Source organism: Amblyomma americanum, chromosome 7 (genome assembly GCF_052857255.1).
Source record: "Amblyomma americanum isolate KBUSLIRL-KWMA chromosome 7, ASM5285725v1, whole genome shotgun sequence".
NCBI classification, from domain to species: Eukaryota; Metazoa; Arthropoda; class Arachnida; order Ixodida; family Ixodidae; genus Amblyomma; species Amblyomma americanum.
In genome coordinates, this window is record NC_135503.1 from 10,444,772 (window position 1) to 10,471,359 (window position 26,588).

The 26,588-nt window shown below is 43.4% G+C and overlaps 3 protein-coding genes across 3 annotated transcripts in view; 2 read left to right on the top strand and 1 right to left on the bottom strand.

Moving 5' to 3' along the window:
• Chd64 (transgelin calponin-3) overlaps positions 1 to 4,695 on the top strand; it is a 30,385-nt gene extending 25,690 nt beyond the window's left edge. Inside the window, exons 2-4 of the mRNA XM_077631104.1 lie at positions 587 to 723; positions 2,645 to 2,855; positions 3,894 to 4,695. Of these exons, the coding sequence (XP_077487230.1) occupies positions 587 to 723; positions 2,645 to 2,855; positions 3,894 to 4,064 (519 nt within the window). The 3' untranslated portion in view covers positions 4,065 to 4,695. The remainder of the gene's footprint in view (positions 1 to 586; positions 724 to 2,644; positions 2,856 to 3,893) is intronic.
• Positions 4,696 to 8,460: 3,765 nt separating this feature from the next.
• mRpS6 (mitochondrial ribosomal protein S6) lies at positions 8,461 to 13,560 on the bottom strand. Its single transcript, XM_077631105.1, has 3 exons — positions 13,387 to 13,560; positions 13,142 to 13,281; positions 8,461 to 8,841 (listed from the first exon to the last, which is right to left on the bottom strand). Exons 1-3 carry the CDS (start codon positions 13,429 to 13,431, stop codon positions 8,598 to 8,600), a joined length of 429 nt encoding a protein of 142 aa, XP_077487231.1. The 5' UTR covers positions 13,432 to 13,560; the 3' UTR covers positions 8,461 to 8,597.
• Positions 13,561 to 13,698: 138 nt separating this feature from the next.
• ATPsynO (ATP synthase subunit O, mitochondrial) lies at positions 13,699 to 26,066 on the top strand. Its single transcript, XM_077631103.1, has 8 exons — positions 13,699 to 13,817; positions 14,127 to 14,174; positions 14,564 to 14,674; positions 17,653 to 17,725; positions 18,613 to 18,672; positions 20,602 to 20,714; positions 24,616 to 24,702; positions 25,814 to 26,066. The coding sequence occupies exons 1-8, from the start codon at positions 13,788 to 13,790 to the stop codon at positions 25,925 to 25,927; spliced, it is 636 nt and encodes a 211-aa protein (XP_077487229.1). The 5' UTR covers positions 13,699 to 13,787; the 3' UTR covers positions 25,928 to 26,066.
• Positions 26,067 to 26,588: the final 522 nt, after the last annotated feature.

Here is a 26,588-nt window from a genome sequence, read left to right on the forward strand (position 1 = left end):
ATATTTGGAATGTTAAATTAATGTCTGATATGACATGTAACATTTGTTAACTTTCAACACTACAATGGCGTTCAGAAGTCAACATTAAAACGTTTTTCAATGTTGAACTAATGTTTTCTGTATACCATAAACATGAGTTGTAGGTTATTAAGATTAATACATTAATGTAATGTTTGAATGCAACATATGTTACTTCACCTTTCATAATTTTTCAACATTATTCTAATGTTTGGCGCTACCTAGATATACACATTAGAAATGGATGTATTTGGTCGAATTGATGGCAGTTCATCTTAGCAGCGCTCTGAAGGCAGCATTACTCTTTTTCAAATTTTCAGATTTGACTGGTCACCTCTGAGAGTGCATTTTGTAATAGGCGTCTGCATATGCTGTTTCATGACGAAGCTAACAGGCTTAGGCTTTAGTCTAGAATGACTGTAGAGTCGCGCATTGTTCAAGGGGATCGGCACTTCTCAACTCGCATTACTTCTTCACATTAATCCTCTTTTGTCACAATGAATCTTTGCCGAGCTGTCTGGGCTGCAAAATTCATCGTGCCTTTTGTGTTGTGTATATGATGATGCAGATCCAGTCCAAGTATGACCCGGAGCTGGCTGGTGCGCTGCTCGCCTGGGTCAAGGAGGTCACGGGCAAGGACATCAACACCTCGGGTGACATGGACAACTTCTATGAGACGCTCAAGGATGGTGTCCTCCTCTGCCAGTGTGTATACCCCTTTGTGGCACACCTGCATGTGGTACACTAGGCAGGATTCGTGTGTTCTCCCCTGTAGCTTGTTGTGGTGAAGCTGCGCAGTGAGGACAAAATATTGGCAACACACTACACAGAATAGCAGGAAGTTCAGGGCTCGCAACTAGCTGTTTTCATACAGTCATGTGCACGCGTGCTTGCGGAAAAAAAGTGAGGATTCAATATAGAAACAAAACCATTTGCAGTGAACAAACTCGCAAAATTTTCCGGCTTGTTTCTTCGATATGCTTTCCTTCTAGCCTGACATAGGCGTCCTTTATTTCTACAGATCCAAGGACAACATTTACAAGTTGCGAACTGAACCTCAACAGCTGCTTCTCTCTTCTCTTTCACTCCTTTTATCTGCCTTCCCACGTGTAAAGTCATCTGGGCATTTCCTGGATAACCTTCCAGACTCTTTCTTCTTTCTCTCTCTGTATTGGTGGTAGGGGTCGGAGTTGTGGAAGCGAGTTGTGGAAACATGGCAGATATTTTTGGTGCAAAATTCAGCAAAGCTCTTATCTACGCTCTTGTGCCATGATTGTTCTCATTAAAGTTGAAATTGCCATAGTGCAGTGCATGGTTTCACGTGCATAAACACACATACTAGACTGATTCCAAGTAATTCCATAGCCAGTGCTGGATCAGTTTCATCGCTTGCTGGGCTTGCAGAAGACATGCATGAAAAATAAAGGGTGAACCTTAAATTAAATCTAATTTTTGCAGGGACAGCCAGAGGTTGGCTTCACATGAACATTTGACAGTAGAATATGTCCATTTTTGGGTTGGAATAGTGCTTCATTTGCAGCTTTGACTCACTACGTGCATTTTACAAGTAACAATTTACTAACTAATATTCAATGGAGCAATGAGTGTCTTGTTCAACACTTTACCGTTCTTTCCAGTAGTAGTTAAAAAAGTACAATTGTAAAAAGCTTCTCTTTGCCATTTTTATTCCAAATTTGCTAGCTGCTTTTGCTCTGAATATGGGCCCATTAATGCCATAGGTATATAAACATTAAGTATAATGAAGCTAGCATTGGCTCCTCCGGCGAAAGCGTGCCCGTTTTGGATTTTGATCTATGCGTTTTTGGCTAGCTCCATTGCTGCATGTGGCAGTTTCGGCAGGTTAAACTGCTCTGCTGGCAGTGTTGCGCATGTCCAACAAATATTCCTAATTTTAGCAAGGAAAGCATGCCGATAGTTACTTACGTACGCTTTCCAAACGAACGGCACCAAGTGCTGACAAAGTTGCATTTTTTGTACAGTGGTACATTGGTGCATGGAACTATGGTTCTATCATCTCTTTATATACTGCTTGCTTAACCGCTTACCGAGGATGTATAAATTGAGCACTAGGCATGCAGAGTAGGGAGTTAGATGGCAGGGGTGGTATTTCTACACCAATCGCGTGAATGGCTTGTGCACTTCAAGGGGACACTGGAAACAAATTAAAGTTGGTCTGTATCGATAGATTACTACATCCTAAAAACAATGAAAACAAAGCTTTTATATGCTAAAAATAAGAAAAAACGAAACGTAGCTGCCACAAGCAAACTGTAGTGGCTTCAAGAATATCTGAAGCTAGGCCACACAGTCATTTCATTACAAACATTTATCATGGAGTCCCTTTTGGCCTTGACATCATGAGTTTAGATCAGTAGGCAGGAAAAAAAAAATTTCAATAATTAAATCAGGTTTTCTCAGCAATAAATGCATTTTTTTGTTCCCAAACAAACATTAACATAGCGAGAGAGCCATGCAATAGATTTTTGCTAAGAACAAAAATTGGGTGGAGTTGTCCTCAGTGACCCTTTAAAGTACTGTATTCAGTGATCCGAGCAATATTCAGCGAGTGGAGGCAGAAAACCACTTTTGCCTTGTTCTTGCACAGCCTGGTGAACTCAATAAAGCCAGACAGCATTCCTGAGAAGAAGATTAACAACTCCAAGATGGCCTTCAAGTGCATGGAGAACATTAACCTGTTCCTGGAGCACGCACGACAGATGGGCGTCCCTGCCCAGGAGACCTTCCAGACAGTCGACCTTTGGGAGAAGCAGAATCTGCTCTCAGTCTCCATTTGTTTGCAGTCCCTGGCCAGGAAGGTAGGTCGCACAAAAGCTTTGCCCTGCCACTGCTGTAGTCTGGTGTCGGAGATGCGTCTCTATGTATACCTGACATCAAAAGTTTTTGGGGCACGAGCGTTGCCGAAAAACACGATTTTATCGTAGTTTGGGCATATAAGCTGAAAATGACAGAGGCTGTGCAGAGCTGTCTCCCTAAAACAGAGGCTACAGGTTTTCATTTCAGAGCTCCAGTCGCTTCCACAAAATTGAAATTTTTTCACAACTCACGTGCCCCATAAACTTTTGATGCTGGGACAGTGAAGAGGCACTTGTGCCATTAGAACCCATGGTACAGTTAGGCATTTTTAAATTGGATGCTAATTACAAAGACTGAGGTCGGTTTAATCAAATGTTGCCCAGTTACATGAAAGGCAAGCTGTTCGTGAGAATCCCGGCTAGTCTTATGCCCCATTTGTTACAACAGAGTGAGGGACATCTAAAAGCAATGGTAAAAGCAGTGGAAGACCTGCCAAACTTCCCTTCAGCGCGCTTCTTCCCTTTGTGCTCAGGGCTAGCCACTTGCCTGTGCTAAAAATATCACTTTTCTGAAATTGGATATTTCTCATGTGAACAAGTCGCTCTTGGGCACCACCTCTAGATGCTGTTAAAACCAAATTGTCATTCTCCATTAGTTCCTTGTCACAGAAATGGAGAAGTCAGAACACCTTATGCTTTCTTGAAACCTATTCAGGCATTAGTGGCCCTGACGTTTTCTGTTTCGGCACTCTTATTTTAATACATTCTTTATCACGGCTTACTCAATCTTACTTGCACTTAAGTTTCCTATTTATACTTGATACCTCATTATATTTTCACTCTTACTGGCTGTTACACTTGTGCTTTGTGAATCTTGTCCAATTTTCCCAGCTGCAATGGCTTCTGCCTTAGCATTTGCTTTAGTTCCTTTTGGAGTGGTTTGTCATCTTCTTTAACATTAATATATCATGCTCCCTTTGTCAGTAGACTTTCTCCGCAGTTTAAAGTACATGTCCTCAACTGCTGATTGAATGCTTGCAGGCTCCGAAGTTTGGTGTTAAGGGCATGGGACCAAAGGAAGCCGAAGCTAATGTCCGTAACTTCAGCGAGGAACAGCTCAAGGCCGGCCAGAATGTGATCAGCCTCCAGTACGGATCCAACAAGGGTGCCACGCAAAGTGGAATCAACTTTGGTAACACACGCCACATGTAGGGACACAACTGGTGCGAACAAAGTAATGCCCTTGCCCAAACGAACACTGCTGTACTGTTCAAGCACTGTTCAAGCAACGAACAGGTGGAGAACAAAACCATTCGCTGCTGCCAGCTGGGAAAGAGGGTGACATACTATAAGTACTTTGTTGATCGGCAGTACCCTCTTGTACATTCCAAGAGTGATCATATGCACACATCTTAGATGAGGCCCCAGGCATTCCTTGACAAAATACGCTGCATTCCAGACCAAATTTACGTTGCTTTCTTGCAGATGTATGTGCATCGTGAATGCTGAAATTAGTCATCCTCATGTTACTGCGTAAATGGGCAACACGCAGAGTTGTTTATGCATAGAACCGTGACAGCGGGGTTAGTGCAAGTGTTACGCCTGCAGGTATTGAAACCACTCTTCCTCATTTGCATACACAAGGTGCCACATGTCCATCCCTACGTCTTAAAAGGTTGCCCACTGTTCTGAAGCCAAATTTTGATGCTTTACAGCCTGGCGTGTATGCATTGTTTTCATGGGCTTTTGGCATGAACGCAGCAGCCTGTTACCTGTGTAAGAATATCCGCATTTTAAACTGTTATTTTCGTACTGAATAAAGTACTACGGTTTTAAGCTCTTATCTTCATTTCATTTTTAATGTACTAATAGATCGGTGTTGTGGATCTAGCAGCACCAGCCTAGACGGTGCACCAACACTTACTCTGCCAGGTTTTTTATTGATACCCGAGGAATTGGAAGATCACAGTTCATTCATGTAAGTATTGTAATGGTGCTACCACGAGGGCACTTCCATTCTCATTTAAGTCGATCAGCACAATGCGGATCCAGCGCTGCCGCGCGGCCAATTTGTGATTGAGCCTGATCCTGGTCGACCCAAATATGGTTTTGGAGGTGCTACTGACATGTTTAATCTTGGATGAGGATGAGGACAGCAGCCCTCGTGCACGGGGAATATTCAAATGCAAATGAAAAATTAAACATACAAAGGCATATACTATAAAAGGTGTAAAGTTTTGATAACTTGTTATTTTATTTAGTGCAGCTCGATTTTCAAATCTGTGCTAACACACTGAATGCCACACACCTGTGTTAGCAATAGTAGCGGCAGTGAACAAATGTGCAAGAGCAAAAAATGCAGGCCACATGTGCTTGGGACAGGAGTACACTGTTTTGTATGTGTTGGTGACTGAACCTGCTGTAAAGTGCACCATAGCCACAGAATTTTTTGATTAGTGGAGTGGCTTTGTTTACTTTTAATTGCGTAGAAATTTGTTGGCCACTTCTTCAGCTGTGTGTGCATGCAGTGCCACCTGACGAGTAGCTGGCCAACTTGTCAATTAGAAATCAAATGGGAATGTGTAGCAGTTTTGCATGTCCTGTGTGCTCAAAAATTAAACTGGGATTGAAAGTGCTTGTGCAGCAGCACTAGTATATAAGGTAATCTTAGGAGCCTTTTGTCTTTGGGTCTGATGGTGGTTAGATATTACTAAGTCACCTTGAGCACTGAGGAAAAATAAAAATTCAAGTTGGCCTGCATTCTGATGCATAGATTACTGCATTCTAATGACAAAGATGCTACTTTCTCTTAAAGTGGAGCTTTTATAAACCAGAAAAGCCAAACGAAATAAAATACAGGTGTCTCCATCACTGCCAGTTTCACATGTAAACCACAGTGCATCAATGCAGTTTTTTTGGACACAGGTTCCAGAGGCTACGTTACACTGCCGTTCATTTCAAAATGGTGATCAGAGAGTCTTATTTGGTGTGGATGCCGCGAGTTTGAATCACGACCGCGAGTTGGGCATGTTGGTACTGATTCATAGTTTGAAAAAAGCAGCGTGAACAAGGATGGAAACAATGAATTCTTCAGTGTTTCAGTCCTGCACATGCTGCTAAAAAATTTTTGAATGCAATTTTCTCAGTAGTAAATGCATCCTATGCTGCTCCATGAACATAACTATACCAAGAAAGAGGCATAGAATCTGTTTTCACTAACAAAAATCAGATGCAGTTGTCCTCAGTATTCCTTTAAAAACACAGGGCAGCTCTAATGCTAACTAGAGCTTCATGGTGTGTACAGGGAAGCTATTGGCCAGTTTGCCCCTGAGATACAGTGGTTTTGTGCTTGGATTTTGGTGCAGCGAGTGGTTTGAATGCCTAGCTCTTAGCGACCTATAGGCACTACTCAGATGGTGCAAGCTTCAAGCTTCAGATAACTTTTATGTTTAAGTACTACCTGCCTTTTTTTTTTCAAAAGCCACATTGATGTAAACAAGGAGCCTGCACACAAGCAGCAAATTTACAACCTAGCGTTTTTGCATTTGAGGGGAAGAGGGCCTTCAAAATTATTAATTACTAATGGAGTCACAATTATGAAAATTTCAAGGAATGTGTACTTTTGAGAGCAGATTCCAAATACATTCCATACATGTACGCCATTCGCGGTGGCTCAGTGGTTATGGCACTCGGTTGCTGACCCGAAAGACACAGGTTCGATCCCGGCTGCAGCGGTCGAATTTCGATGGAGGTGAAATTCTAGAGGCCCGTGTGCTGTGCAATGTCAGTGCATGTTAAAGAACCCCAGGTGGTCGAAATTTCCGGAGCCCTTCCCTGCGGCGTCCCTCATAGCCAGAGTCGCTTTGGGACATTAAACCTCCATAAACTGAACTATTTGATTTTACGTAAAACAAGTCCTTGTGCTCTTATGTAATACGTTATGTAACGCGTCTATTGAAAGATTTTAAATGTTTCTGCAAAGAACTTGCTAAAATGCATGGCAATGGTTTCTTTTTACATTAAGAAGTGCAATAGGAGTAAACAAGCCCAGGAAATCTGGACAAATGTTTCTAGTATGCATGGCTGCCACTGTGTGCCGAGTGGCACTGAAGACTCAAAACCACTGCAGGAATTCGAGATGTTCATTACATCCTACTATTTTCTATGTCCATCGCAAATAGTTGGTGTAAGCTCAGGAAACAGTTTACAAGACGGATTTTGCAGCGAGGAGCAAAAGGTAGCCATGATGATTACCATGTTCATGCAGTCTCTCAAAACTCGTTTTCTCGAAATTAGTCTTAAAATACTACTCAGACCATTTACAATGCAACTGCTTATATGGCAGGATAACTTATGATGTGCCATTCTGTGACCATCGATTTGCTTCCCATAGAACTCAATTGACTGGCATACCACCTGAAATGCACCTGCATGCGGCAAGAGACCGACTGTACTGTGGTTTCTGGAAACCTCTGCGGCCTGTGTATTGGCCATGGAGTGTGTTTCGCTGATTGTGGATGATAAAGGAAGCAGAGAGAAGGGGGAGCGTGGCTCAAGCCTGGAAATGCTAGGGAAAAAAGTCTTAAAGCGGGAATTTTTACTGGTTTTTCACTCTCCAATCTCCAGCCTTGGTAAAATATTGTCAGGCGATGTTTTGTTTTCAGAGCCCTATAGCGTGGCGCTTACAGCAACCCTAGCTGCAGGGAGGTGTAAAAGGAGAGTATGAGGGTTCTTCTCATCCTGAAGCCAGAAGAGGAGTGATGCGCAGTAATACGCAGAGTGATCTGTGGAAGCAAAGAGTGCATGAATATTTTTATTTCTGTGGGCCTAATTTGCGGCTCTGTTGTTGTCTGCGACTGAAACTCTTTATTCACGGAAACGTAAAAGCCAAAAAAAGCAAAAGTGATGCCGCCACACGTTGGTTGACTCCTCCTACTCTCGGAAGTTAGTTAAAAAAAAAAAGCGGGAGCCGGAAGATTTAATAGGGAAATCGTCTGCACAAGACAATACAAAGTTTCTAAGAATGCTGGGAGCATGCAGATTGAGTTTCCATGGTAAAAAGACGACCTCAGAATCCTCTTTAGTGCACCTTTAAGCTCCACCATAAGGGAACGATGCGATAGCGCTACTGGCTTAATGCCCACATATGCGGAATTGATAATTCTCGACTTCACATTCATAGATCCCTGGGAATCCTCGTACCACTCCTGGCGCAGCAATTAAGCAATGTTCCACAGCCCCTCGATGGCAGGTGCTGCCATCAGTGGGGCTTGAGCGACCCAGGTAGCTCTTCCCGAGCAACCTCCCCCGACCAATCATTATTTTAACTGCCATCTGTCATTGTCGTGAGTTTGCTTACAACCCGGTGGGCATGTTGTGATGATGCCACAAAAGCCACGTGACCTATGTGGCCCACCTAGGTTGCTTCTCCGGGAATTTTTCAGTCACAACGCTGCTTCCGCCGATGGATTTTCTGCAGAATGGAAGCCTTCACGCTCTCTCAATAAAATAGCTACAGAGCAAAATGCACCTAACAGCTGCCTCTTCCTTGCTGTAAATGGTACACGGTGTGGCTGTACAATCTGGAACCAATTACAGCTAGCCCAAGTTTTGATTCCTGCCGCGACTTTATTGATGACGGGGCACAAATAAATTGAGCCAAACAATTGCTGGCAAGACTGCAACTGTACAAAATAAGTACTATTCTACAAAGAGAGACACACCATGCACAGAGCCACTGTCCCTTCAGACCGGACCGTCTGTGTGCTTCTCGAAAGTCTGCTTCTTCTTCACCTTGCTCTGTTCCATGAGCGCCTGCACACTCGGTCGGTAAGCAGGGGGCTGCATCTCTTCCTCAAGAGTGCACTTGATAGTCTTTGGAGGGTAAAGCATGATGGTGGTGGCACGAATTACATCCACATCTCGCTTGATCTCTCCTCGCACTGATACCGCAAGATCTGGTGGGCCGTCGAACCGGTAGAGAAAGTAGCTGCGAGGAGAAAAAAGGGGCTCTGTTTTACTGTGTACTGCACTGATTGTTACTTGATTAGTGTTGAGTTAGTAAGCATAAAGCGTTCTCAAGAGTCGTAAGCCACAACAAAGTGCTAGACTGAAGATGGTAGTGAAGATGAATAAGATAACTGTACCACGCTTTTTCCCTTGAGAGAGAGAGAACAACTTTATTGAAAATGCCTGCAGAATCAATTAGGCTCCCTCCACGCAGGGAGGACAAGCTTTTACTGGGACGCGGCCACTACGTCAGTCTTATCTACACAAAAATCGTAACTGCAGGCAATGAGGCACACGGCACAAGTATGAACTTGCCAAGAAAATATACACACAAATGAATTTCCCCTGTAAAAGGACAGCTCGGGTAACTGACAAGAAAAATATCGCTTTGCACAGTTCTGCTGCATCTACAGCAAATTTTTTCGATGCATCAAGCAGCAGCGACTCTTTACTATGATACTGCATCGTTAGATTTTGATTCCTACATAGAAACTGTGCAACCCCAGCACAAAACTGGGATCCTGTCCTCCCGGAGGTTTGATTTTCCGCTTCTTGCCTGCTTTTCATTCCTGCAGCCGATTTTACGCATTGCACTGATGTGACGAATGATATTTCTGGTTTTTTGTAGTATCTTGACATCATAAGGGCAAGGTTTACTTCCATCTTCACAAAAACGAATAGACTTCAGGCCAAGAAGTTGAGGCACCAACCATGGACTGATACTCCGTAATAGTCTAAAGCTGTTTGTGAAAGCTGTGAATGCCTTCCGACTGGTTCTAAATAGTCCGAAACGTGTTCCGAAATAGTTTCTCGTGAAACAAACATTGTAGAGCATTTCCAAGCAACCTGCTGTCAAACCTCGTAATAACAAATGCGAATGCTAAGAATTATTAGCTGTATCGAACCGATCTCAAATATTTTCTACAAGCACATGCATTTCTTGCTTTGTATGTTGAATGCGGTTTTCCAAAAAAACATATCTAACTGCCGAGCGCCAAACTGTGCCCGCTCGGATGGCAGAAGGCAAGCTTTGCCTCACTACACGGATGACCAGTGGTGGGGCGGCAAGCGTTAGCACCACGGTTCACTCTATATCTCACGTTTGCCAACAGAAAATAAAGTGGCGAGAACAGCCGGTAGCCATCGGGTCGGCACCCATCTGTGCCTCTTGCACCTGTACACAGTGCCCTGGAACCAATGACATGGTCAGTTGCTGTAGCTTTCCAGCAGCCATGCTCTGCTCACGTCGATTGTCATGCAGTAGGGGTGGAGAAAATGGCGATAATTTCGTCCTAGTATACGATTTTTTATGCGACACTGCTGTAATGCGAGGAGGCCACCCTAGCTGGCATCTGACCTGCCACTGTCACGTACTGTGGTGCTTTGCTGGGAAGTCAACCTAACTGGTGTTTGCTGCTTGGTTTTGTGGCCTCTGCAACTGCCACGAGCGACTTAAAAATGGTGTTAAAATGGTAAAGGTTTCTCCCAAATATTGTTCCTTCACTGATTAAATTTTGCTTCTCCAGCTAGAGTTTCTGGCAAAAATTTATATTACAATTTTGGCTGTATCAAACGATTATACGATTTTTTACCTATTTGCCACAACAAGGTTTCACTGTATTAACTTTTTATTTTTATGTGAGTACATCATCAATAATGATATGGTGGATATACTTTTTGTGTTTCTGCAATTTTTTGGCTTCTTCAAAAACGTTAGTTCGAACATATAATGTCGAGAAGTGCATTTACCAAATTATTTTCTTGGAAAATTGGAACTTGGAAAATTTTTTGGTTCAAATGAAAAATTTACGTCAAGGACACTCTGAAAACGACATTTTTTATGTATCAGAAAAAGTTTGTAGCTCAAAGTTTTTGAGTTATAATTTCTAGCTTTAAATGGCTAGTTTGTAAGAAAATTAGAAACGGTTTGTACTTTCCAGAATGTTTCTAATATTTTTCCTCCAAGAAATATTATCTACTCAATACAATTTTCTCTTGATTGTAAATTTTTTGTTTGTCAATTTTATCACGTACTTACACCAAGTATTTGTGTTGAAAACACAGAAAATACAGAGAACACATTCTATTGCCATCATTTCATGCATGTTGCTCTTTTTACATCTCACATATTTGCAGGAAAAATTATGCCAACACATATCAAAAACGGTCATTTTTCTCATATTAACGAAAGAGCTAAGGTGGAGCAAGACTTTAGAGGGAGTAATAATAAAATATTCTGTAGCAATGGTGTAATTAAAGCTACGTGAATGAAACTTGGCACAAATAATGCACACAAGTAGCAGTTACAAAACAGTTTCAAATTTGCAAAGAAACCATTTCAAAATTTATTCTTTTATACGCATCTGCCCCCCTTTTCTCAGAAATAGCTTGGAATAGTGTGCTCAAATTTGCAGTGTGGAAAGGCACATTTATAGTAACTTGAAAAAAACCAGTCACAAAAGACAAGGGACAAGAGAAGGAGTGTTCACGCCACAACGACTGGACTGCTAAAAGATTTATTAGACACAAAGATTTATTAGACAAAACATAGTCCCATAGTCTCCTTCTCTTGTCCCTTGTCTTTTGTGACTGGTTTTTTTCAAGTTATTATGAACCAACTGGCCCGCATTTCAACCCTTCGGCACATTTATGTTACATAAGCAGAACTGCAATTGTCAACGTGCAGCAAAAACTACGTTTTCTAGAATACTTTCTTCATTTTCAATGAGTGAATTTTTAGACCCTCAGTTCTGCTTTGTTTAAGTCCTCAATCATGCTCTGTAATTCATCCCCTTAGATAGCATGGCAATCTCGTCAGCAGATTGGGGATTACTAATGAATTTTCCATTAACTTTTATCTCCATCTTTTCCCAATCCAATCCTCTTATTAGTCCCTCTAGGCACACAGTGAACAGTAGTGACAAGATTGTGTCTCCCTGACTGACACCCTTCCTGAATTGGGTTTTTTTCACTGACTTTCCTCTGGAAGTCTAAAGAAACTATGCCTTGACATACATACATTTTCCAGCAACTCTAAATATGCACCATCTGTATCCCAGTTATGCAATGCCTGCAAAATTGCTGATGGTGAGTGGCGGCGCACGATGGTGCTTGTTTCACAGTGGGTCAACTTAATCAGGATCACGAGGAGCGCAGTGAAAAGGGGAAGTGTGCACAAAGGCACATTGATGCGCGAAGAGGAGTACTCATAGAGAGCCGAGTGTGTGAGATCTGACATTAGCATGGCATTATTGGTCTGGTTCAAATACACTGTGGTGTGCTCAAGTCAGTAATCTATCTTACTTCTTGGCAAGATTCCCCAAATGTGTGGAAGGGTATGCCAAGACAATAGGAGATAATACACTCACACAGTTTAAACCTTTTGATTTAGATTTTAGTGGTTAAGTCGCATGACAAAATTAGCAGTCTTGTTTATGTTCAGCTAAGAAGCAAATGTAGGCATGCGAAGTAATTTGTGAGAACAGCATAGCATTGGGAAATGGTGACAAATGGCTTGTACTATGCCACAGTGACTGCCATGTTGGAGACAAGAATGGAGAAAGTTTACAGATTTGCATAATCCGCATATCACCTGCTGCTCCGACCTGCACTTTGAACACGATGTGGAATGCCTCATCATGACACCCATGATGTCATGTGCAACCTGCTACTGAAAACAAATCTGGCAGTAGAAAAATAATCACAGTGAAAAAGGGAGGAAAAACCTCAGGGTGCTTGCCAAAGTTCAATTTGTGATTACCTTGAAGAACCGTCTGATCAACCTCTCTCTCAACCATGGAGAAGAAAAATAAGTCCATTGTGCCATGAAAAGTCTTTCGTGAAACATCCCTGAATGCAGACAGCTAATTACAGTGTAACATAAAACACAAAGGCCAGAAGACAACTCCATACATTTAAATGGGTGCAAGGTTCTCAAATGACAGACAGCACAGATCTTTATAGTTGGGTAGTTTGACCTAATGAAAAGAACCCTCAGCATGTTCGACCAATATCTGTCATAACAGTCCGATTTACACTTTACATGCCCTAAATGTTAAATCTAGCTAGGCTGAAAAAATTGCTTATCTATCAGTGCAAATATATTGCTAGGAATGACGATCAGCACATGAGCACACGACGATCAGCACATGAGCACACGACGATCAGCACATCAGCACTGCCTAATGGTCGTTAGAAAACGCTGGAGCTAGTGTAACTGCGGGCATGATACACTGTCAGTTTTACAGTTACGAAGGGACGAGACGAGATCAGCGACAAACCTGCCGTGCCAGTTCCTTTGACCATGTTTGCTCATCTTGAGCGGAAGCTCCTTCGTGCCCAGGTTTTGGATGTAACGAAGAATTGCTCCATTTTTCAGTAAGTATTCGCCCGTGCGTTTGAGAGCACTTGCGAGCTCCGGCTGAAAGAAGAAATGGAAACGAAAGGTTCAGTTGTACATGGATGTTAATCACGACACTGCGCGTATGGCCTTGTTTCTCTCATTGCATAGATTTGACGGACTTACTTTCGTCAGAGTACGTAAAATCATAGTCATTTCGTACGCTGGCATGTTTGCAGTTATTCAGGCGTGCAAGGCACACGCCGCAAAATCAGACGCCCTGTTTGCGTTGCGGCATGCGGGTTGCGAGTACTGCGAGTACCATGTGGGGAGCACCGTGGTAGGGAGTAACGTAACTGTATGGTGTATGGTGGAGAAACGCAAGACATGACCTCCGAGATATGCGTTTACAAAAAAATGATAAATTCCCATGGTCTGCTTATATATAAAAAATGTATTATTTCACTACTTAATTGAGTTCAGTTCACAGTTTATTACAACGAAAAGTTCGGTAGCCGTGTTATCATCATTACCACCGCCAGGGCTGCTAGCTTCCACCACTTCCACATCGTTTTGACCTTCACAACATGGCGGGTTGCGGTCGTGTGCTGACTTTGGTGAGGTCCACATTTTTTTGTTTCCCCGAGTTGCTGCGTTCTGGTGCGAAGCAACTGGAGAGCTAAATATCACGTGTGCGTTGCAAATTATTGCTGAGCGCATCAAAAGTCCTGGTTGTTTAGTCGAATATGATAGTAATATTTGAAAGAGATTAAGCCTCTACCCGTGTCTGTTTTCTCGTGCTTTCTTAAGATAATTTTTAATAGTACGCGTTCTAGGTAAAGTGGTAACAAGCGCTGATAGCATTCCATACTCGACTAAGTAATCTAATTTTTGTCTGTTTTTGCCTCCATGGGGCATCTTTGCAGACTCGCCAGTTCTCCACGACCGGTGCGGTCAACGCCGGTCTGGTCAAGGTGAGTAGCAAATGTGGGGCCTGTTCAGTGCAGTGCATAGCGCTCGGCAGCTTCGGTGTTCCTCATAAATGTGGCCATCCGTGTTTAGGAAATGTTGCGCGTCTTTTTCTTAGCGTGGACTTGAGAACGTTGTGGTTGTAACGTGAAGCGGCAGAAAGACGGCATTGGATACGTGCCTACTTGCGGTGCTCTTCTGTGTATCCAGCCAAGGCGCTGAGCACATTTCATGATCCATCCATATTGTTAAAACTAAGAAAAGTGCAGTCTCGTCTGTCAACGAAAAAGCAGCTTTGTCCGTCAGTATATTTCTCTTCTCGAGGCTAGTTTGTTGCGTTGAAAATATTCGTACTGATGTTTTCTGAGTAAAGCGCTTGTTCGCATTTTCGCAGCCCCCTTTAGCAGTATTTGGCATTGAAGGCCGGTATGCGACGGCACTCTTTTCTGCTGCCTCCAAGGAGAAGAAGCTGGACGCAGTCGAAAAGGAGCTTCTCAGGTTTAAGGTAAGTGATTCGCCGTGCTGTGCAGTGTTGCAGTGATGACATCTTTTTCTCATACGTCCGATGTTGCTTTGTGTAATATCGACCCGAGGCAGGTTTGAGCTGGCGAAACTTTGTGGCCAACATAAAGAACAAAGAAACCAAGCCTGTTAACTGGGGATCTGTATTTTCAGGAGGATCACACAACGTACACACAGGGTAGAGAACATCTGTACTGTACACAATATTTACAGACAGGCCAATCCACAGGTGTGTAGATTACATCATGCAGTCTTCTAATGCCAGATTTGTGCAGATACAGCAGGGTGCAGGTGGTACATCTGGTGGGCAAATGTACTTTTGTTGTTCACCTTATTGGCAGTTTGTGTGAAGCTTCGTTGCTTCGAGCAGTGTGCGTCACGGTCACTCGATGTTTTGTGTGTGGATTTAATATTGGAATTCATCTTTCTGATAGAGTTGGTCCGCTATGTGCACGTTCGGCTGCACGGGAAGTCTGTTTCGACAAGAATGCAGTAACCTTCGGAATGCTGCTTTATATATGTGGCACGGTTCTCACATCACTTAGCAGGGATTTTCTCATGCTCTATACACAAGTAGCACTGCTTCATCTGGGCTCCTGGTAAAGTGAACGTCAAAAGTATAGTGGTGGTCAGCCACATCTGCTGCCTGCACCCTCGCTGTATGCATGTGCATCCTCTGCTCGAGTACACTGAGATGCTGTTTGTCCGCTGTTTGTGTGCTCTGTTCTGGGGTACTAGTACATACGGAAACTGGTATTGGACACCAAGTGGAATTGGCTATAACATGAAGATCCTGTCATATCTTGTCACCTTTATTTTTTTATTGTATGTTGTGTCTTGCATTAGCTAATAATGCTTGTAACACTTTCAGATGCATATTTTGTTCTAATATAGAGAAAATCTAATAATGTCCATAACCCTTTCAGACACGTACAGGGTGTGTCTGGAAAGTAATGCAATTTTATCCGTATAAAAAATTTATTCATGATCTCGTTACAAATGTTTAAAATTCTTAGAAGTAGTCCCCTTTTGCATCTGCACATTTTTTCCAGCGACTCTGCCATGCACTGTACGCATCCTGGAAGGTGTCTGCAGGAACCTCGTTTAGAGCCTTTGTCACGCCGGTTTGGATCGCTTCGATGCTGCCAAAACAGGCTCCTTTCAGGATGCTCTTGATTCTCGGGAACAGGAAAAAGTCTGTCGTAGTCAGGTCGGGACTATGGGGGGCTGGGGCAGCGTCGCCAAGTTGTGCTTAGTGAGAAAATGTGGCAGGGAGCATTGTCGTGGTGCAACTGCCAGGTATTTGCGATCTCCTTTCGCGCTCTGAGGACTCTTTCTTAATCTCTCGAGCACATCCACATACTTACGATGCCGTGTGCTGCGGTTTTTGGAATATTGAGTCCCTGCTGTCATCCGCATTCATTCAACAGTCGGTGTTCAAAAGATCACTAACGCGAGACACATTTTTGTCACATTTGCTCGTTGATGGCTATCCAGAGCTGGATTCATCGACGTCTTCCTGGCCTGCCTTAAATGCCTTCAATCACCTTGAAACTTGAGAATATGACAAAGCAGAATTCCTGTAGGCTTGCTGAATCAGTTGGTAGGTGTTGGCAAAAGTCTTATCGAGTTTAGCACAGAACTTGATCGCGCACCATTGTTCGTGTGCGGATGTCATCACACGTCGTGACAACACCATCACTAGGTACAAAGAGCGATCCTGACGGCCCCAGAGCTTGGAGCAGACTGCACTAGGCAGTGATAAAAAGCCGAAAGTCCCCTTCCACCTAACCCAACTAATCCGAATGTGGTAGGACCGATAGCAGCGCCCGAAAAAAAAAAAAATAATAATTGCATTATTTTCCGGACACACCCTGCATTATGTTCTGATATAGAGAAAAATCTGAAAACTTTTGTGTGTGTGTTTATGGCACTGGATTATTTTCTTTATCATCTGAAGCTGTCTTTGCAATGAAAGCTCTCCTAGAAGGCTCTTTAGTAAAACATTCTACTGCATGAGAGAAGAAAAAAGTTGCAGCACCAGGCAGCACTTCCACCGTAAAACTTTGCGGCGAGCATCTTTATTTCTCGGTTTTGAAAATCTGTCCTTTTATCTAGGCACGCAGCGGCCCTACCATTTTATCCATCAGGGATATAAAATGTGACCAGCTTCACTGACCTTGTGAAAACACATCTAGACTCTACAAAAAATGATTAAAAGTTGCATGCGAAATCATAGATGCCGTGCTGCAAAGGATCAGGTGCACACGCATTACAGAGAGAATATTGGCTCACAAAGACAGTCTTTATTGTTATTACTTTTCTCAAGAGGGCAGGGCATTTATTTCTTTTTGAATAATTGTTCATCCATGAAATGGGCATTGCCCATCTTGGCTAGCCATTTGTCTCCCATGCTCTTAGCTTAAAGCTATGTGATGCTTCACCATGCACTTCGTGTCCATTATTTGTCAGCCTTGATGAAAGTCTACATTTAGCAATTTTTTACTTTGCAATATAATATTTTGTGCTTTCTTGTCTTAGTTCTTCCATATGCTATGCTAAATCCCTTATGGCAAGGCTTATGCAACCATACTACAAAGCATATCATGGATTTTGTTTCGGAGTGACTATCTGTTCCAAGTTTACATGCCTGCCAAACACACTTGATCCAGTTTGACTCCGAGAGAAAGCACATACTGCAGCAAGTTGCAGCAAGTTATCCTAGATTGTTGTTATGAGCATTGCTGTTTGTTCTGCTTGTATAAAGTGCCGGATACTTTCCTAGATGCCCAGGTGATTGTAATCATTTGGTTGAAAGCAGGAAGTTTCTATCGGTGCAAAAGTGCACGTGCGGACATTGTGAGAGCAGCAGGGGTCAGAAATAGAGGCCAGTTGTGTCATTTGTTCCCGGAGAAGAAAAAATTGGAGGCAGCTGAATGGTTGCTGTGTTGTTCTTTGTAGGGCATGATGGAGCAAGACACCAAGCTTGCCCAGTTCGTTGAAAACCCTCTGGTCAACAAGCTCATCAAGAGAGGTGCGTTCCTAAAGATATTTCAGATTCCTGAATATTGGTTGGAGTTGCCGGGTGCCAATGCAAAGAATTAGACTATGGTAGATATGGAAACTGGATTATTTGTGTTAATTGGAGAGATATAGGAGACGCCTTTGCCCTGCAGTGGGCGTGGTCAGGCTGATGATGACTATGAGATACGGAAAAGGTTGAGAGTCTGCAAAGCACGATTCTTGTAGCAGATGTTTGGCACCCTATTATGATTTGTTGCTGAAATTCCCTGTGTGAGTCCGGGAAAGCGTCGAACTTGGGCCAATGTAGCATTAAATATTTATTAGGTATTTAAAATAATACTTATGTATTGCATGATGCGGCATGTCACAAGACAATTTCTCATGAAAAAAACCAATTGCAAGAAAAATATATATGCAGCCGGCTGCAAGAGTTTGTGGGATGCGAGTGTGCGGGAAAAAAATTTTTTGGGATGGCATTCGTGCAAACCAATCACCTTAAATTCCTGCAGCCATGAGGGGGACGTGCATCCTGTAAACTTTTGCTGCTGACTGTAATATTTCTGTTTGTTTTGTAGTTACGAAAGAACATAGATTCCAAATTTAAAAAAAAAACGTTTTGGTGTTGCTGTGACTTGTACCATGTACCAATTGCGTTTTGCTTGCTAAGACTGGTGGACTTGGGTTTACATGGCTTGGCTTGGAACTGAGTTTGTGAAGTGTTATTCTGCATTTAAAGTGTTGGTAGATATACCTGTGCTGTGCTTCATCTTTGTATCTTTAACAAGTGCCTGATAAACTAATCTTTCACTTGGATTGGTGCAGTTAAGATTAAAGATAAGCTGGTGGGTTACTTGTTAAAATAGACGTGTGCTGCTATTTTTTTTTTTTTTTTTTCAGATGCCCTCCAGGATGCCCTGAAGAAGTTGCAGTTCAGCAGCCTGACTGTGAACCTGATTGGTACGGAGAATGTGCCTCCTTCTGAACCATTGCATTAGACAGCAGAAATATGAAGCATCTAGTTTCTCTGACTCCTCCGATGCTGTGAGGAGAAGCCTGAAGATCGTCACGACTTTAATCTGTGATTATGTCACCACTATAAATGGTAGCACAAAACAACTTGGTATGCTTTACCTACAAAGCATACATCCAAGCAGCTTTTTATATCGAAATCCTTGCATATCGTTGAACTCTCAAAAAAGAGTTTAAGCTTCTCTTTAAATGCCAGAGATCATCTTTGGAATATTTTCTAATGACTGGCTGCACACCGAAACCAATTCAGCCTGCTGTGCTGTTCATGGGCTGAGTTCAGATGTGTGTGCTATATAACATGCATGCTTGCAGTGGGATATCCAAGGTCGCCTGTGCGAATGTGCTTGGTGACCATTTCAGCCCACAAACATTTTTTTCCTTTTCGATCTGTGTGCCTCGAGAGCATCGTCTGTACTGTACGATTAAGCTGTTGCTGCCCTAATCCCTGTGTGCGTGTGCTTGTTTCTTTGAAAAGATATAATGAGCACGGATATACGAATTATTGGCTGTATCAAACTGCTCCTAAATTTCTTGCAAACGCATGCAATTTTTACGTTGTATATTGAATGGTGTTGGCCATGAAATGGATATATCGAACTCCTCCACTGCTAAGCGGTGGCCGCTAGGTTCGCAGGAGGTGGGCTTCGCCGTATCACACAAGTGATTAATGGTGGCACAGCATGCGCTTGTGCCAAGATTAGTGCTTTCACCTCCCACTTGCCAACGGCGCCACAACAGGTAGTGGCATGGACGGCTTATAGCCGGGAAATCAGCGCGTGTTCGAGCCTTCACACCCGTCGACAGTGCCACGGAAGCAGCAGTGTGGACAGTTGTAGCCTTGAAATGACTGTCCTGTGATTATATCGGCTGTCATGGATGGGGTAAAAACTGCGGTAGCATTTGTTTTGATGTACCAATTTCCATGTGACGTGGCTGTTATTTGGCAAAGCCACCCCAGCTAGATCTTAACCTGCCACTGTTTCATGCTGTCGGTGTTGTGCTGGAAAGCCAGCGTAATTGGCGCCTGCACCAGACCCACATTACGCAGCTACCTGCTTGATGACATGCAGCTTTAAGCTGTATGCTGCGCAGTTCAAAGCAATAAACGCAGAGCGATAGTTGCAAAGCCATAGTCAGGGGCAAATGGAGATACTAGGCAATTAAACTAATCCCTCACATGTGGCCCGGCTGAGTAGCAGCGTGCAGATGATTGACTTTTCTTTATCGGAGCCAGTTTACAAATTACTGACTTTTTAGCACCACTCACTCGCCTTTCGCAGCCGCACACGGCCGTGACAATCTTCCGAAGCCTGCCCTGCACGCGTCCGCGTGCATACTGATGCGCTTGCACAGCAGGGAGTGCAAAATATGCGAGTAAACATTTTTTTTATATGTATATATATAAATCCGGGTAATAAACTCGGGATGTGCAAATTATGCGAGTAAATACGGTATATTTTTGAAAACAGGAGGAAGAAATACATATACCCACCTAATGTCACTACAGTATCTCTGATAATAAAAACCTTTATTTTAAGACCAGCATCTCCCCTTAAAGTTATTCAAGGTTGCAGTTCAGCTTACCTGCAGTTGTGGCTCTGTGACTGTGGCATTTGGCTGCTGGGACCATGATTGTGGTGCTGAATCCTGACTGCAGTGTTTGCATTTTGATGGGGGTGCACTCCAAAAATGTCCTTGTGTGGTGTAATGTCAGTGCAAATTAAAAGAATCACAGGTGATGAGAATTAATTGAGATCCTTTCACTACGTTGCCCTTTGTAGTCCAAATGCAGCTTCTTGATGTTGGAACACCACATGCTGTGCCTAATTCCTACCATGCTGCTGGCTTGCAATGCAGGCGCTCTTGCTGAGAATGGTCGGTCCCGCTATGTGATGCCGGTGATTGGTGCCTTTTCACGCATCATGGGTGCTGTACGAGGGGAGGTGCCTTGCGAGGTGGTCACTGCCAAGGTGAGCAAACCACTGTTGAACACCCTAAGCAGCATCCTTAGTGATATGTTGAGCATACAGGTGCGCTCTAGTACCAAGCCTGTTGGCAGCACTTGGAGGACAAATACTAGGGGTACATGTTGCTCTGAGAGAGCACTGGCACAAAGCATTGAAACTTAGGCGCCCCTGTGGTTCAGCTTCTGTGTGCATGCAGAGACCTTCCTTGGTGTATTCACGTAGTGAGCACTGCTCAGAACACTTTTCTGTTGAAATTTAAAATCTGATGGCACAATCGGCTCACAGGCAAGCAAATTACTACGTAGTTGTCAGTGTTGCGCATTGCTGTTGTAATTCTGGCGGCGCCGAAATTACATTTCAGTTCTGTGTCCACAATATTAGTGTTGCCAAAAGGCAAATAGCTGGTTAATAATGCTGCACGTAAGCAGGTACCAGAACGCTCATAAAAACTTGGTCACAAATTTTAGCAACGAAAAGCTTCGTGTGCTGGTGTTTGGAGATACAGTTCTATGCTAAAATTTTGTTTTAAAAAGATTAAATATATTCGGCTCAGTATACTCTAAAGTACCTCCTGCAAAGTTTCAAGGTCTAATTTGGCCTCTGACTACTAAAAAACTGGTACATTTGACTCCTCCGAAGCGCCAGTTTCGAGGCAAAATCCGATGGAACTTTGCGCCTGTCTTTTCCGCAACTACGTCTGCGATGGCTGTCATCTTGGTCTTGCTTGAAAGCCGGTACTTTTCCCTACATCCTGGCGTTTCCGTAAAAACCGGACTATAGGTCGGACCGGAATATAGGTCGACCCCCCCCCCCCCCCCTCAACCAAACGAATTCTAAAAATGAAAAAAAAAAAAAACTTCTATGGAAAAAGTACTGGAAGACACTGTTACCTTGAAACAAATGCGACTCGACAGGTTGCATAATGGTGACAGTATTTATTTTCATTTAAATGCTGCTCGTATGTACACCCGGCCAATTTTTTAACAGTTTTGCACGCTCATTGACCTGCGTGTTTGTTTCTGGCACACAGAAGTACAGCGCCGTAGAGCAAAGCCCTTCCTCTTCATGCATCGCCGCACCCAGGATGGCGAGCCCTTTAATTGCGTCCTCATGAGTCTAGAGGCATGCGCGATCTCTACCGCTTTCACGCGGGTGCATTCGGCAGTCGCGGGCAGCAATCTTGCACGCAGCGCAACCTTTCCTTCCAATTCTGAATACGCTGCGGTCCGCCCATGAAATAATGGTTTCTTCTGTTTGCTGCAAGTTGTAATACACACCTTCTGCCTCCGCCAGTACTGGGCACTCTTTTCAGATACTCCAAATTCACGCTTTGCCACCAGGTTGCCGTGAGCTTCCGCGTACTCAGTCCCGTTTTCCTTGAAGGCGACGGTGAATTGCCACCAGCTTCCGCTCATTTTGAAACAAAATGTGAAAAAGCAGCCTTTAACCAAACAACGGAAACGCAAAATGGCTGTGCGACAACGGCGCCACGCCGCACTGCTGCTGATCGCTATGGTGTTGGAGGCTGTTGACTTCAGCCGCCCATTGTTGCAAGACTTCCATAGTTTTTCCTCCAATGACCGGTATATTAGACGGGGGTCGACTTTTCGCAATGGTTTTTTGAAAAAAAGTTTGGCCTATATTCCGGTTTTTACGGTACTCACTATTGTGAGATCCTCTCGAAGTGCCCATATTCTGCCATTTTCTGAGGCCTCTACAACGACCTCCGAATGGCTGGCACGCTCTTCAAATGAGAGTTTCTCAACTTCATGTATTTTGCCAAAGTAAATAGCCTTATGGAAGTTTCAGTTACGTTAATTTTAACGATCTGCAAGTGATTACCCAATTAGGCTTCATTTATATTTACATAATATGGAAAATATTTGATATACTGAAACTAATTATATTTTTGAAAACAAGAGAAAGAAATACGTGGTAATTTCGTTACGATATCCTAAGTGCTTTTAGTCTCTCAGCATTTTGTTCAATCATTTCTTTGAAACAAAATTTGGCTGCCAAACAGACACGCGCTCTTCTGGTGGGCGCTTGCTTACCTTTGGAGAGCCACGGGAGCGCAGAAGTAACCGCCTTCACCGTGCCGGCAGGAGTGGCGTGACTCCAAGCTGGGCAATGAAAAAAATGAAATTTTAGGTTGCAAATTACTGGTGTTTCAAGGCAATCTTGTGTCATTTTTTCTTTGCATTGAAAATGAGCGATCTTGTTGAAGGTGTTCTTTCTGCCCAAGCTACTAAGTACATAGTTCAAGTCCTTCAAATTATATTATAGCAAGTCCTTAAAATTTTAGTCTTTGAAAACCCTCGATTGCGTTCCTTTAAAACTGCTGCGAACCCTGTATTTGTCTCCTCCGCCAGAGTGCAAACGACGTCACTATGTGGGCCAATCAGGGTGGCCAGAGTTGTGCTGCCCACTGCTGCTGTAAAACCAAGTGTATGGGAATGAGAACTGTTGGACAAGTGAATGAGCGAAAAAAACAAAAGGATACTGGCAAAACTTTCTTTTGTGTTTGTGTGTGTCTAGCGGTGTATGCCACCTAAGTAGTAACTGGTTGGAATGAATGTTGAAAGAGAGCTGACTGGGCACACTACATAAACCGATTCCATTCACCATCAGTGCGGAGTTTGGAATTCAGAATGGTGTGCAAAATTGAATGCCCCTGGCATCTGCGGTCTCCTAGGTCACTGGCTGCTCACCCTCGCCAGTGTCCATTTCACTTCGCAGACAGTGCACAGCTTGCTACTCTGACAGGCCTGTTGCTGCTTTTAGGTTATGCTGCAAGGCAGAGATGGGAAGAGTGCTCCAGGACTTCGGTTTAAAGATCCTTGTATGGTAATTTCTCTATTGCATAGGTGTTTTCGATGGCTGTTCAGGCGATCAGCAGTCTAACTGAAGGGCAGTTAAGGGGTGTTACACAACAGCATGAACTACCATTCAACAGAGACCGAGGTCCCGGTTGACAAGATGGCAGTCGACAGAGCTGTTATATTGGCCGAGACGGCTCTAAACACACAATCGCTTGAAGTGGTAGCATTGTAAAAACTGCAGGTAAAGGCTGAAGCCAGGCATGCCTCTACTGGTTTGCCTTGGCTTTGCAGGGCAGCTCTGCCATGGCATATGCAGGGCACAAAGCTTGCGCAAAAATATTTCAGTGGAGCAATGTATGAAAAGAATTTGTTAAATTAAAAATACCAAATGCAAGTACATTTTTATTTACCACTGAGCCACACATGGTGTGATCACCCGAAACTGAAACATTTCGCGAAAAACTCGCTTTTTCGACGCGCATCTCCCCTTAAAGGTGGTTGAAATTATTCGGAGCCCTTCACTACACCGTTCCTCAGCCTGAGTAGCTTGGGGATATTAAACCTCATTAAATTAATTCAAATAAAATTTAGGTAAAGGATGTACTATTTCGCGTGGTAGTGCCTGGCCGAGCCCTAGCACGGTGTAGCTCATGCAGAGCATGATAGTACACACAGTATAATGAGCTCATCGTTTAACATTGCGCCCAAAAGTTTGCTGTTAGGCCAAAATCATTTTCAAAGTGGTCAGCCACACCTGGTGCCTCGCCACTGAACTGCATTATGGAAAAAAATTACATGAGCAGTATAAGCAGTCTTGTTGCAGTGTTCTGTGTTCTTGCAACACCTTTGGTTTGATGTGATTAAAATTTTCGTTTAACGTCCACTGGCCAGCAGCATAATTTTAAGCCACACTCCTGGCATATACCATGCCCACCATTATGGCAGCAATCATGTGGAATACAGTCGCAAGCTAAATGTTAAAACAGCTGGTTATCCTGACTTCATTGCCTCAATGCCAGTGCTCATGCATACGCCGAGTGACCTTTGTGCATTTGGGTGAGTATGTGGCTTTGTTGTTTCAGCCCCTGGACGCTGCCATGGAAAAGGAGCTGGAAACGGCACTGAAGGCATTTCTCAAAAAGGGAGAAGTGGTCGTACTCACCAAGAAGGTAAACCCTGCATCCTTTGCTATGTGCATGAAAGTCTGCTTCCTGCTACTGAAATGCCCATGCAACATCATTCAAGGGATTGGTATCGCACCTCAAAGGAAATAGGAAGGCAGTGAAGAGACACCTTACAGCATGTGCACTCTACTCCAGGATCCTACTCAAGGATGCATACTGTAAAGTTCGGCGATCTGAATGCAGGGATATTTTCAACTGTACACTTGAGTTCTTGTGTGTTTCGCAGTACATGCCACCTATATAGTAACATGTGTGAAGGAATGTGGGAAGAGCTGGTTGGGCACACTACATAAACCGATTCCATTCACCATCACTGAGGAGTTTGGAATTCAGAATAGTGTGCAATATTGAATGCTCCCAGCATCTGTGGTTTCCAAGGCTGCTGGCTCCTCACTCGCCAGTGTCCATTTCACCCCACAGACATTTCGCATCTAGTGCAGTGGCATTTTGTAAATCTATAGTTTTGCTTCGATTGCAGGTTTTGCAACTAAATCTTGCGAGGCTTTGAAGTTTATGCCTGCTCTTTTGATTTGCAGCTGCTGCGGTGGCTAAGTAGTTATGGTGCTTGGCTGCTGACCTGAAAGACGCGGGTTCAATCCCAGCCGCAGCAGTCGAATCTCAATGGAAGCAAAATGCTAGAGGCTTGTGTACTGTGCGCTGTCAGTACACGTTCGAGAACCCCAGGTGGTTGAAATTATCCGAAGCCCTCCACTACGGCTTCCCTTATAGTCTGAGCCGCTTTGGGACGTTAAACCCCATAAAACCAAAACCAATCTTTTGATTTGCTAGTAACATTTTGCGGTACCAGACTTGCACCACATTCTGAAATGATCTTCCATCCGTATATAGTGTGTTGTAGGTTGTGCTGCGCCCGACATTCAATTGCAATTAACAAGTAAATGCTGATACAGGATGATGAAGAGGCAGGCCATGATTTCATTTGACCCTGAGGTTATTAAATAAGTTCAATCTTTCGGGCCATTGCGTGGTCTCCATCCAGTTCACTGTTTAAGACAGCTTGATTTTTATAAGTGGCTATACTCGTTGAAGCAGTAGTGCATTTGGCAGCTAATGTATATGGCATGCTTTTTTGCAGGTGGATCCCAGTATCATGGGTGGCATGCTTGTCAGCATAGGTGACAAGTTTGTTGATATGTCCATTGCGACCAAGGTCAAGACATACACTGGCCTCTTGAAGCTGGCAGTCTGAACATAGCTTTAGATTCTTGTTCAGACTTGGGACCTGGCACCTGGAGAGACGTTTCAAGATACCTCTGGAACCTTTTGCCCAGTGATGTCGCAGACAGTGTTGATTAGTAGTGTGAATACAAAAACGATGACTGCCTGAAGCATTCTTGCTTTGATTCCTTATAAAAGTTATTTATTATTTGGTGTAAACGTTTACTGTGGTGTGTAGAGTATGTGGCTGATGAAACAAATGTTTATTTCTCAGTGATGAACGTGTGGGTCAGTTCAAAAAGAAATTTATGGACATATGGACATGTGTTCTGCATTCTGTAGCAGTTTGTGTGTTGGCTTCTGTGGGCACTTGCTGCCCTTGGCCTAATGAAGCTTGACGTAAAAGACACTGGTGCTGCAGCAGGAGCAGATAAGCAGTGGGTCTTATCACGTCAGCGGAACAGCTGAGCAGGTGATGCTGCAACTGGCATGAGGATTGTGCACATGCTCATAATCTCATCCATTTCACCACTGTGGTCTTTCACGGTTCTCTTGACTGTGATATCAGCAAAAAATTGGAGCTGTGTAATTTTTTTTTTCAAACAGGTACACACTCTACTCCTAATAATTCGAACTCTGAGACCAAAAATTTGTTTTAACTGAAAGGAGCTTTTTTAAAGGGCCCCTGGAAA

What these genes read in the sequence shown, in the direction of transcription:
- ATPsynO (XM_077631103.1), top strand. Translation starts at nt 13,788, where the DNA reads ATGGCGGGTTGCGGTCGTGTGCTGACTTTG. An exon ending in GCGGTCGTGTGCTGACTTTG is followed by an intron (nt 13,818 to 14,126) that starts GTGAGGTCCACA and finishes GCATCTTTGCAG; the next exon opens with ACTCGCCAGTTCTCCACGAC. An exon ending in TGGTCGTACTCACCAAGAAG is followed by an intron (nt 24,703 to 25,813) that starts GTAAACCCTGCA and finishes GCTTTTTTGCAG; the next exon opens with GTGGATCCCAGTATCATGGG.
- mRpS6 (XM_077631105.1), bottom strand. Translation starts at nt 13,431, where the DNA reads ATGCCAGCGTACGAAATGACTATGATTTTACGTACTCTGACGAAA. An exon ending in TTTTACGTACTCTGACGAAA is followed by an intron (nt 13,282 to 13,386) that starts GTAAGTCCGTCA and finishes TTCTTCTTTCAG; the next exon opens with CCGGAGCTCGCAAGTGCTCT. An exon ending in CAAAGGAACTGGCACGGCAG is followed by an intron (nt 8,842 to 13,141) that starts GTTTGTCGCTGA and finishes TTCTCCTCGCAG; the next exon opens with CTACTTTCTCTACCGGTTCG.